The following is a 12,651-nucleotide window of genomic DNA, read 5'->3' on the forward strand; positions in this document are numbered from 1 at the left end:
ATTTGTACATCTAAATTTTAAAATATCAAATGATTCACCACAGTTTGGTATTCTTATTCAAAGACAATGAGAACTTTTGTATTTAATTTAAAAGGCTGTGACTTAACATATTGAATTATAATTATTTAAATTAGAAACATTTAAACAACATTTTAATTCAAATTAAACCTTTCGATAATATAAAAAATGCTTAAAAACATTTTAATGAAAACATTTTCATGAGGTTTCAATGATGAATATAGGCTCCAGACTTAAAGGTCCACACAGTCACAGAAGCAGGTCGCCACACTGAAGGCTGTAAACCACACATTTATTTTCTCACAACAGGTACAGCAGCTCTGACTCACTGCAGGTCAGAATAAGTTAAAGTTCTGGCGTCTCTGCAGCAGACGACTCCGGTTTAAAAAAAAAAGAGAAAAAAAAAGTTTCATAACCAGTCAGAAAAAGTAAAACAAAATCATGATCAAACTCGCTCCTCCTCGCGCTGGCGTCGGTTCAACTGCTCCAGGACCAGATTGACCTCCGTGCCCCGGTTCATCTTCACGTAAAAGTCCTTTCTGACGGGCACGATGGTCAGCCAATCAGGAACCAGCTCTGCCAGCAGACGCACGTGCTTCTCCATCTCACCTGTGGACGGACGCAGGATCAGGATCGACACGGAACAGGCAAACACCATTTAAAAAAAGTAGCAAAAGATAAAATAAAACCAGCTAGACAGAGTAATTCCGTGTCTCAAATCGCACACTTCTTTTAGTATACTAGAAGTTAGTATGCATCAGGATAGTGTACATACTAACTAGTAAGCAAATTCTCCACAGATAGTATGTCTCAAATCAAACACTGCCGCTACGCACTAACAGGAAATGACGCAACAGCTTCTTATACTACTAGTTAACGATCGTTGCAACCAGCTGTAGGAACGCTATCGACACCTGCTGGCAGCACGTTTTGCAAGTTTGGAAGAAGAAATAAAGAAAAAATATGAGAATCGAAATATTCGCGAGATATTTAAGCTGGTATCAGCACCGAAGACGTGTTTATCCTTCTACTGCTGCTGAAAATGCAGATGCAAATATTCTGTAAGTATATGCGCGCGTATGCGTATATATATATATATATATATATATGCGCGCGTATGCGTATATATATATATATATATATATATATCGTAACTTCCGTTTACAACGTCACTAAGATGGCAACCGTTTAGTGTAGATGGTGTCCATCGAACCATACTCAGTTTTGTGGGTGTTTTAGTGAGCATGGTGCACTAAATTTCGCTTACCAAGAATTGAGACGCACTTAAAATACAAGGTGTTGGGCTTAGATTCAAGGCTGAGGTCAAAGATACCAGAGGGAGAAGACAGGAAGGGTGTGGGGGGCGAGACAGGGTAAATGTGGTGAAGAAAGATTAACTCACCTGTGCTAAGCGAGGACCTGTAACTGGACACCATCCTCGTGCACAGCACCTCCATGATCAGCGCCGGTTTCTTCTCGCCCACAAACACGGTGCGCAGGATCCGGGCGAGCTCGCTCAGCCGCGACATCATAAGCAGCCGACTCTCCTGCTCGGGGTTTCTCGTCATGGCCGCCTGGATCTTCTGAGCCTCTTTGGCACGAATCTAGGCAAGAAAGGTTGAAGTCAGACCCTCGTGACATACTTTATAACATCTGCAGCGAGGGGAACCATCTGATATAACGCTCTCACCCGGTCCAGCAGTGTCTGGGGAACACCTCTGAGGGCGGTCGGAACCTGAGCCGCCGGGGCAGTTTCTGAGGAGATCTTTGAGTCCGTCTCCGTCTGTGGACTCTCAGCTACTGGACCTTCCGTTTTCTCCGCCAGCGAGATCAGAGCTTTCTCCATCTGAAGAGAGCAGTCAGCAGGGGGCGCTACAGAGGAAGACAGCAGCTCGACGGTACCTTTGGCGTGATGAGGGAGCGGGCCTTGTCCAAGACCTCCCGGGCCGTGGAGAGCTTCTCGGTCTGGGGCGGCTCAGGCAGCGGGCCGACCTGCACGGCCGGGGCCGAGTCCACGTTGAAGCGCGGGTGCCAGCGGGTCAGCTTGTCCTCCGGGACGGACACGGGCGGGACCAGCGAGGACAGGAAGACCCTGTGATGCCGCTTGACGATGGAAACCAGGTTCTGGTGGAAGACGTGTCTCCGCTCCAGCAGCCGGGAGGCGGACAGCAGCGGCCGGGAGGCGGACAGCAGCGGCCGGGCGTCCGTGGCGTCTGGAGGACGAGAGACGTGAGCGAGGACGGACCAGAGACGTGGGACGCGAGCGGACGTCCAAGCTCACCCGTCTGGATGCTGGGCTCCACGGTCAGCTGGTATCTTCCTCTCTGGACGCTGCCGAACGAAGGGACGTTCTTGTCCTGTCTGAAGGTGAAGGCGTCCGGGAACACGGTCTTGATCTGACCCACGTGCGTCTCCTCGAACCTCCTGCACGAGAGACCGCATATTTTACAAGGCAGAACAAGTGCAGCTGTAACAAACTTACAAGTTCTCGACACTAAACCTGAAGTTGACAACTCAACAAATGTTACATTATGATGGCATTGATAAACTTCTATAGTCAAACTCAAATATGAACATACAGCATAATATATTAAACACATTTCTTGATTCATTATATTTATTATAATATACATTTAAATATTTTCAGCTCCAATCTACGACTCAAAACCATGTTTAAGTTTCTTGCACTTTATTGTGAGGTACAAATAGGAATACAAAAATGGGGGAACTGAAATAAAGCACTTTAACCCTTGTGTTACATCAGGGTCAAAGTGACCCGAAGGCCGGAAAACACCCTGACCCTGAGACAACACAAGGGACACCTCAAATACATTTGTTTTCGGGCCTCCGGGTCACCTTGACTCTGAGATAACACAAGGGTTAACAAGTTTCATTTTGAAATAATAAGTATGAAAGAGTACATCGTAATAATTGTGTTTTCCCCTCAATAAAAGCAGTTAATAAGCATTTTTCCAATTTGCACCGTATCTGAAGTGTTGCCTGTAGGATTTTTATTTTCTAATATTTATTCCTTCATGTTTCGGTAGCGTCGACTCACTTGTGCATCATGTCCTGAACTCCCCGCTTGACCTTGGAGAAGGTGGCGGTCTCCGAGCGGTTGTGCAACATGGCCACCACCGTGTCCATGCTGCGGAACATCTCGGCCAGAAGCTTGTACTTGAGCGGCAGCGAGAGGCCCGGAGGAACATCCTGGGCCAAGGTGTGGTAGCGCAGGTGTGCGGGAGGCTGATCACTGAGAGGACGCACAGGTGAGTGTGTGTGTCCGAGCAGGTGTGTGTGCATGTGTGCGTCTCACCTGTCTGTGCTCGTGGTCTCCTTCTGCTCCTCCGTCTCCCTCGCCTCCTTCCTCCTCTGAGCTTTAGCCGCCAGTTCTCTGGCTCGCGAGAGGTTCGCCAACATGGCGGCGGCGCCGGGCTTGTCCGAGGAGACGGTCCGAGGCTCGGTGGACGGAGCCGGTGTGACGGCCGAGGGTTCCTCCGTGTTCTGCCGGATCCTTTGTAGACGAGACTTGAGGGCGACCATCTCGTCTCGGCTCATCTTCTGAAGACAGTCAATCAATCAGTCAATGCACAGGTTCGAGCCACTGTTGCCTTCTTTACCTTGGCGGTCGGTTTCATCTTCTGCCCGACAGTGGTCTTGATCTCTTGGCAGCTGGACTCACTTTCTGGACGTGTGCTCGTGTCCGGAGCCGCGGTGGACGTGGGCGGAGCTTGATCACTGGTCTGAACAAATACACAAGTTGATTAAAGCTTCAACGTACATCGTCGATATATGCAAGCTTCAATATCAACCTGTGAGGAGCCTGTGACATGAAGGTTTTTATGAAGGCACACACTTCTCTAATGCACTGCTTTATAGTACACCGAGACAGTGCACTTGTCCAGTACTCAAATGTGGACAGCGTAGTTCTGTCTCAAATCAAACTCTGCTGCTACACACTTACAGGAAATGACTCGACAGCTTCTTCTTCTACTACTTTTTAACACTGATTGTAACCAGTCGTTGAAACACTATCACTGACACTTGACAACACTTTTCTTCATTTGAAACAAGTTATTAAGTTGTGTTTCATTGTGTTATTATTGTTGTTGTTTTATGGTAAAATGTGTGTTTTCTCGAGACATTTGCGTCAGTATCTGCTCCGAAGACGCGTCGTATCATATCATCATGTGATGTGGTCTCAACCTGTCCAATGCCTCAAACTCACTTGGGACTCCATATACAGCATTTAACACTCGGGTAAGTAATAGTTATTTGTAAAGATCTTTCTAGACCAGGGTCACAAAGCACTTGAACCATCAAAAACAATACACACTGAAACAATTTAAAAACTCTAAAAGGTCAAAACAACACAGAGACAAACAAAGGAGACTCAGAATCAAGGAAAGCCTGCACGAATAAATGTGGCTTAAGATGCTTCTTGAATGTGAGTTCTTCTACTAGAGCGGCTCAGAATTCTGGCTGCAGAGTTTTGTATCAACGGCTGGCGAGAAGATCCTTCTTGTTTAGACACCAAAATAATAAACTGTTACAATAGTGTGAACGAGAAGACAAACACATGGATTATAAGATCTAGATCATGTTGTGCCATGATTTTCCCTCGGAGCACAGTAGTGTAGTATAACTATGATTGTTTTTGATTAATGTTTATTTCCACTCTGATCACTGTCGTTTTTAAACCCCATGCTTGTGTTGCATTTTGGGATTATTTTTAGAATATAAAGTGTCCTTCAAGTAAAATATATTAATAACCTGTTGGCAGATGCACCACCTACAGTTATTTTTACATTGAATGTTTAAACTGTATACATAACATGTATCCATATATGTATATTTTATGTATGTATTTTGTAAACAGAGTAAATAAACTTAAAAAGCGATTTTCTCTTGGGGATCAAACGTATTTCTGGTTCGAATATAGTTCACTTAAGATGGAACATATTTTCAAAATAAAACATAAAGACAAAACTGGCCCAAATTCAAAGTGAACCAAAGGATAAATCCATAAAAACAAATGACAATATCGGTCATTCCTCTGGCCTGCAGGGGGGGCTGTAGGCTCGAACCTCCTGGTTGTTTTGTGGACCGAGACAACAATAGTAAAGATCCACAAAAGTCACAACAACTTCAATAAAGTTAAACTGGGAGGCGGAGATAAGACTATCTAATCTGTTGAAGCGACCATTGTTTCAAACACACAGAAAAACACTTCGCCTCGAAGCTTCAGTTGAAATCAGACTTGGTTCCGAGACTACTTTGGTCCACTTTGACCCGGACTCACCTGTGGAGAAGGAACTGGCAGGACCAACTTTTTCCTGGCGGTTCTTCTCGTCGGTCGAGCAGGTTCTGGTCGCATCTTCTTGGCCGCACAGTTGACCTCAGTGGACGAGAAGACTGCGGCTCCGAGGTCGAACTCCTCAGAACTTCTCTTCGGGGTCCGAGGGCTGCAGGGTCCACCATCTTTGAGGGGGTCCGGAGACTCGCCGACCCTCGAGGCCTCGTCTATGACCCGCAGGAACTCCTCGTGCACGGTGTCCGGGCAGAACTTCTGGTTCTTGGAGCTCCTGGAGCACCGACGGACCCCCGCGGAGCGTTTGTCCTTCACCGGGAGAGAGACGCCTTTCTTCCGCTGGACGAAGAAGTCTGTGACCCTGGCCTGAGACATGTTGGTTCCCTGCGCTGCGACTGAGACCCGAGACCCGGATCCGTCTCACCAGGCCGAGCACAAGAAGACGCTGAGTTTCGCGGGAATCCGCACAGGCCACGCCCCTCCCTGTCTCTGACTAAAGTTTGCCACTAATTATTTCTTACAGAAGGCGTTCTTTCCAGAAAAAAAACACCCACGTAGTTGTTTGTTGATACATAGCTTTGTCAAAAGATCAAATACCATGTGGGTATTTTAGGAACTTTGTGGATGTGTGTAACACCTTTGATAGACAAGTTTATTTTCTTAACACACTGCTTCTGATGCAAACAGTTCGCAAACATGCGACTTTATGTCCTACGATGTGTTTTTGTTTTTACGATTTAGATTAAGTTTTAAACACACTAAAGGTCATCCTGCACTTCTTTTTAAATACATTTTTTATTTATATTTTTGCTGTTTAAAGGTTTCGTTTTTTGAGTGGTTTCACTCTGAATTTGAAGTCATTTTTATATTATTTTATTATGTAAATCTGTTACAGTCAAAGCAGTATTAATGATAATATTTGCTGTAATGATCTTAATTCCTTTACCATCTGACATTGAATATAAATGGAGTCCCTCACTTTGTCTGCCTTCATAAAAACTCAAATGGAGGGTCGCAGAATATCATCATTGCTCTTATTTCAAGTCAAATTGAAAGGATAAAAGAAATTAAAATGCTGCTTATATCAACCAACCGATCAATAATGAAAGAAAAACTACTTTTATTGTCTAACACTGGTCCGACCTCTGACCTCTGCTTTCACCCTGAGCTCCATTTTTCCCGCCGACTTCTTCCTCACAGCTCTTGATGTGTTTATTCGAGATAAAGTCAGTAACCATGACAACATCCTGAGGAGTTTCTTCATCAACATCATCAGATTTAAACAAGGTTTCAGTGATCAATCTGGCCATCAATCACCTTGATCAATCGGTCTGGACCTAATCTGCTCATCTGCAAGTCAGAGGCTTAAATATACAAGAAATGACTTCTTTTGTTTCTCCTTCATCAACCTTGACTCGACGACCTCGTCCACAACAATGTCTGTCGCATCAGCTGGAGAAGGTCGAGTTAACAACTGTAAACTGACAAGGTTCAGTTTTCACTCAACAGACTTTTAAACTCGCACCAGATGAGGATCAACTCTCTGGGTCTGTTGTTGTTGTTGATGACTGACAGGTTGTATCTGAAGATCTTATGGACATGACTGACACTTTCCAATAAACTCGAGACACACATTTCAACGTGTTTCTTTTCTGATCAAATACTCACTCCCTACAACCTCAGGTTCAGGTGAGCAGAGGAAGAAACAATATCAATCTTCTCTCCTGAAAACACCTTCAGTTAGATTCCGTCTGGAGGCCGTGGCTGTTGTGAAGTCAATAGTAAGAAAGAACAAATGAAACAGATCAATTCAAACATGGATATTGTATTAATGTTACAAGGACAGAGTTAGTGGATCAAACACTTTAATTAAATTTCCACATATAGTGTAATTTTACCATCAAGCTATACAAACAAGCTAGAATTGTTATTCGATTCAGTAATATTTAATCTATTTTACGTCAAATCATAAAATAACTATAGTCACTAAGATACAAAGCAATTTATTAAACTTTAAAAATATATTTGTTTGTGTCAGAACGAATTAAATCCTATTTTTAATGTTAAAATGTACTTTATATCTACATAACCAGTTTTATTCTGAATTTAATCTGGTCAATTCTATATTATTAACAAGTTATATGTAGAGTTGAACTAGAAATATTAGATAGTCTTCAGAAACTGGTCAAGAGTCTAGCTCTGGTCAATAAAATGAAAAACTCAGTGTTGCCAGACGATGGCGCTGTTGATCGTCTCGTCGTTGACTCAACAGGTGTGTATGTGTGTGTGGTAAATCCTGCAGTTATTTTAAGTTATTTTAAAAAAATCGATGGGGTTCTTTAGGCTCCTTCATGTTTTCTTTTTTGTCGTGTTTTTATGTGATATACAGTCTATGAATGGATGTATCTTGACAGTATATTTAAGTAATAATAGCGCGGCATTTTCAAACTGTCATTTCGTGTGTGTGTGTGTGTGTTTCTGAGGCAGCATGTTTGTAAAGTGACTGTTTATGTCTGAGATAGTTCAGCTGTTTTTGTGCGCATTTTTTCATGGTGTGTGTGTGTGTAGTTACAGGAGCGCGGTGGCAGTTAACGTGTGTGTGTGTGTGTGTGTGTGTGTGTGTGTGTCAGGGAGGTGACCAGCGGCATGAACGCCCTTCTGTCTGTCTCTGAATCACATTTTCCAGCGAAGCGGTTCTAGGCCCCTCACACACACACACACACACACACACGCTCTGTCTCACACACACACGCACACGCACGCCCCAGTCTTCGGCTCAGTTCGGATCCTTCGGGAGACACACTTTCATCTGGACTTCTGCGGGGCTGGAGCCTAAAGTTCTGGCAGCGATGGGCGGTGTTCGGTCTCCTGGGCGCCGATAGTCGTGGAATATCGACCGGAGATGGACCTCCAGGTGGTGGTCTGGCTGCTCTACTGCTTCCTGTTGCCCACCCTGTTGATCACAGGTAACTCACCTTCCGCGCACGTGACACAAACATCTGGAGAGAAAAAAAAAGTCGCGGTGTCGTTTAATTGTTGACAAAACTTTGGATAACTTTTTTTTAAACTTCTGGTGATGCACAACGATTTCCTGCTCTTTTCTTTCTCTCTGCTCTTCTTTCTCAAACTTTTTTTTTTTTTTTTTTTTCAACATGAGACGAAGTTAAGCCAGTCACGTGACACCGAAACGTCAACTTTCTTAGCTAGCGGCTAACGTGGCTGTGTTTGTTCATTAAAGTAGATTATAGTCAGTAAATAAGAGCCGACAGTTAAACTCGTTTGTTCAGAGTTCGTTTCAGCTCGTTCCCCTGTTCAGAAAAACTTAAATGACACATAAGAAGTGACACTGGTTTTAAGGTTTTGTGTGTGTTGTGATTGTTTTTCATTCAGAATCAACCACGTTAAAACTATTTAAATCTCTATTTTTATTCGTCTTCAGCCACAGTTCTGTTGCTTGAGTGACACTTTGTGAGTCTCACCCGGACACCGTGACACCCCCTTACCCCAGTGAAAGTTGTTATTGTGTAATTATGCTTGGAAACAGTTTGTATCTTAATAGTTCTGTGTGTACATCTGTGTGCATGTTGGATACAGGATGAAAACCTAATGGGTGTTTTTTTAATTTTTTTGCAATTATTTTGTATTTTTTTATAACGCTGTCATTAACGCTTCAGTCACTTCGATTGGAAGATACTTGTAGTAGTTTATTGAAGGTGGTTTTCTGGAGGACGTCCATGATCAACATGCTTCAGGGACAGATGGATGTTACTTAAACACAAACTGTGTGAAGTATTTTTTTTTTTATCCTCCTTCACTGAAGTATGGAGAGACTTGGAGACTTACTTATAGACTCTCGCACATCAGCGACTTTACATCAAACTGAAGATATTTTTGTGTCCACTGATGGATCTAGATCTGTTTTTAGTTCCATCCTCTCAGAAGGTCTCAGGTTCTGGTCATGAAGAGCCTCGTCTCGGAGATTTACCTCCCGCTGTGCCGGCTCTCGGGCTTGTTTCTGGCCCACGTATGACCCTCAAGTAAGGATCGAGTCCAACAAAACAAGCATAAAAGTTTAATGAAAAATAATAATATCGTCTATATATATACAATTTTTTTGAGCGACAAAAATATTTCCCAAAAGGAAACATTTTTAGAACTAAAGCAACATCTATTTGGAGTTAATCCAATAAAACCTACAGAATAAAGTGTCAGTTGTCACTGTCAAAAACATTGTTCTACACAGATCAGTTCACCAGCTCCACATAGATACAGTACATTCAAAAGCCAGAATGTTGCCCTGGTCGGGTATTTATGCACTAATGGCTACAGCAAGTTTGTTGTTTTTGTCAAAAGACAGCAACCTTTAAAAGTTCAGAAAGCGTTTGGTTGTTTGATCACACGTGTCGCCCTCAAAGATGGAACCTGACTGGGTCCGAAAGTTTTACCTGAATGCCTCGCCGGACTGATCTCAGACAACAAGTCTTCAGTAGGAAGACATGAACCCGCGTGAAGCTCAACGATCCACCACGACTCGCGAGGAAGTGAATCAAAGTGTTCTGAAGAAAAACCCTCGCCCTCCTCTGTGCCAACAGCTTGCAACACTGGCTCTCTGCTGCAAGATGTGAGGTTATTTAATTGTTAAGTCACTTTGAAAAAAAAAAACCCAGAATGGAACATTTGTAGAGGAGGAATGTGCTGTGAAATGGTTGATGGACGTTTTTCCTTCCTGGCTGCAGTCCACTGTCAGAAGTGTGTCGATGCAGAGCCAGATAGTTTCCATGAATCCTGCTAATGACTTCAAGCTGCGCCTCTGATTGACTCTTCTCTGACTGAACCACACCATCACACAACGTTTGTTTAAGGGATTCAGAGGGAAAGTTCCATGTTTGTCTCCTGACAGGAAGTCAGTAGCGAAGTCACTTCCTGTCTATTGTTAGCACAAGTAACTAACGTGTTGGAGGAAGTGAAAGATGTTAATAAAGTGAGGATGCTTGGGCAACATGTGGACTTAAACCAGCATTTCTATGACTCACATGAGGAGGAGAATGAACCAAAACATGGTTTACTGACTAGGTTTGAATCCTATTTCAGATGTGTTTGTGTTAACAGGACTTTACTTGTATTTAACCCCAGATTTAGACACGTTTCTACATATCAATAGTGTCATTAAAAACATCAGTTTTTATAGTAGAACTTTGTGTTCAGTAGAAACATCAGTGTGCTCAGTAGAAACACCAGTGTGTTCAGTAGAAACATTAGTGTGTTCAGTAGAAACACCAGTGTGTTCAATAGAAACATGAGTGTGTTCAGTAGAAGCATCAGTGTGTTCAGTAGAAGCATCAGTGTGTTCAGTAGAAGCATCAGTGTGTTCAGTAGAAACATCAGTGTGTTCAGTAGAAACATCAGTGTGTTCAGTAGAAACATCAGCGTGTTCAGTAGAAACATCAGCGTGTTCAGTAGAAACATCAGTGTGTTCAGTAGAAACATCAGTGTGTTCAGTAGAAACATCAGTGTGTTCAGTAGAAACATGAGTGTGTTCAGTAGAAACATCAGTGTGTTCAGTAGAAACATCAGTGTGTTCAGTAGAAACATCAGTGTGTTCAGTAGAAACATCAATGTGTTCAGTAGAAACATGAGTGTGTTCAGTAGAAACATCAGCGTGTTCAGTAGAAACATCAGTGTGTTCAGTAGAAACATCAGTGTGTTCAGTAGAAATATCAGTGTGTTCAGTAGAAACATCAGTGTGTTCAGTAGAAACATCAGTGTGTTCAGTAGAAACATCAGTGTGTTCAATAGAAACATCAGTGTGTTCAGTAGAAACATCAGTGTGTTCAGTAGAAACATCAGTGTGTTCAATAGAAACATCAGTGTGTTCAGTAGAAACATCAATGTATTCAGTAGAAACATCAGTGTGTTCAGTAGAAACATCAACGTGTTCAATAGAAACATTAGTGTGTTCAGTGGAAACACCAGTGTGTTCAATAGAAACATGAGTGTGTCGATAGAAACACCAGTGTGTTCAATAGAAACATGAGTGTGTACAGTAGAAACATCAGTGTGTTCAATAGAAACATCAGTGTGTTCAGTAGAAACATCAGTGTGCTCAGTAGAAACATCAGTGTGTTCAGTAGAAATATCAGTGTGTTCAGTAGAAACATCAGTGAGTTCAGTAGAAACATCAATGTGTTCAATAGAAACATTAGTGTGTTCAGTGGAAACACCAGTGTGTTCAATAGAAACATGAGTGTGTACAGTAGAAACACCAGTGTGTTCAATAGAAACATGAGTGTGTTCAGTAGAAACATCAGTGTGTTCAGTAGAAACATCAGTGTGTTCAGTAGAAACATCAGTGTGTTCAGTAGAAACATCAGTGTGTTCAGTAGAAATATCAGTGTGTTCAGTAGAAACATCAGTGTGTTCAGTAGAAACATCAGTGTATTCAGTAGAAACATCAGTGTGTTCAGTAGAAATATCAGTGTGTTCAGTAGAAACATGAGTGTGTTCAGTAGAAACATCAGTGTGTTCAGTAGAAACATCAGTGTGTTCAGTAGAAACATCAATGTGTTCAATAGAAACATTAGTGTGTTCAGTGGAAACACCAGTGTGTTCAATAGAAACATGAGTGTGTCGATAGAAACACCAGTGTGTTCAATAGAAACATGAGTGTGTACAGTAGAAACATCAGTGTGTTCAATAGAAACATCAGTGTGTTCAGTAGAAACATCAGTGTGCTCAGTAGAAACATCAGTGTGTTCAGTAGAAATATCAGTGTGTTCAGTAGAAACATGAGTGTGTACAGTAGAAACACCAGTGTGTTCAATAGAAACATGAGTGTGTTCAGTAGAAACATCAGTGTGTTCAGTAGAAACAACAGTGTGTTCAGTAGAAACATCAGTGTATTCAGTAGAAACATCAGTGTGTTCAATAGAAACATGAGTGTGTACAGTAGAAACACCAGTGTGTTCAATAGAAACATGAGTGTGTTCAGTAGAAGCATCAGTGTGTTCAGTAGAAACACCAGTGTGTTCAATAGAAACATGAGTGTGTTCAGTAGAAGCATCAGTGTGTTCAGTAGAAGCATCAGTGTGTTCAGTAGAAACATCAGCGTGTTCAGTAGAAACATCAGCGTGTTCAGTAGAAAAATCAGTGTGTTCAATAGAAACATGAGAGTGTTCAGTAGAAGCATCAGTGTGTTCAGTAGAAACACCAGTGTGTTCAATAGAAACATGAGTGTGTTCAGTAGAAGCATCAGTGTGTTCAGTAGAAGCATCAGTGTGTTCAGTAGAAACATCAGTGTGTTCAGTAGAAACATCAATGTGTTC

At 42.4% G+C, this 12,651-nt stretch overlaps 2 protein-coding genes across 3 annotated transcripts in view; one reads left to right on the forward strand and one right to left on the reverse strand.

Annotated features, from left to right (window-relative positions):
- Positions 1-155: 155 nt before the first annotated feature.
- cdt1 (chromatin licensing and DNA replication factor 1) lies at positions 156-5,745 on the reverse strand. The gene is made up of 9 exons (XM_087802658.1): positions 5,321-5,745; positions 3,639-3,761; positions 3,335-3,579; positions 3,077-3,271; positions 2,300-2,442; positions 1,921-2,231; positions 1,709-1,864; positions 1,421-1,622; positions 156-627 (listed from the first exon to the last, which is right to left on the reverse strand). The coding sequence occupies exons 1-9, from the start codon at positions 5,702-5,704 to the stop codon at positions 464-466; spliced, it is 1,923 nt and encodes a 640-aa protein (XP_087658784.1). The 5' UTR covers positions 5,705-5,745; the 3' UTR covers positions 156-463.
- Positions 5,746-7,614: 1,869 nt separating this feature from the next.
- Positions 7,615-12,651, forward strand: part of piezo1 (piezo type mechanosensitive ion channel component 1 (Er blood group)) — a 36,659-nt gene continuing 31,622 nt past the window's right edge. For both annotated transcript variants that reach the window (XM_087802888.1, XM_087802889.1), the window contains exon 1: positions 7,615-8,295. In XM_087802888.1, coding sequence (XP_087659014.1) covers positions 8,232-8,295 — 64 coding nt within the window. In that variant the 5' untranslated portion in view covers positions 7,615-8,231. The remainder of the gene's footprint in view (positions 8,296-12,651) is intronic.

Source organism: Callionymus lyra, chromosome 11 (genome assembly GCF_982586985.1).
Source record: "Callionymus lyra chromosome 11, fCalLyr1.hap1.1, whole genome shotgun sequence".
Taxonomy (NCBI): Eukaryota; Metazoa; Chordata; class Actinopteri; order Syngnathiformes; family Callionymidae; genus Callionymus; species Callionymus lyra.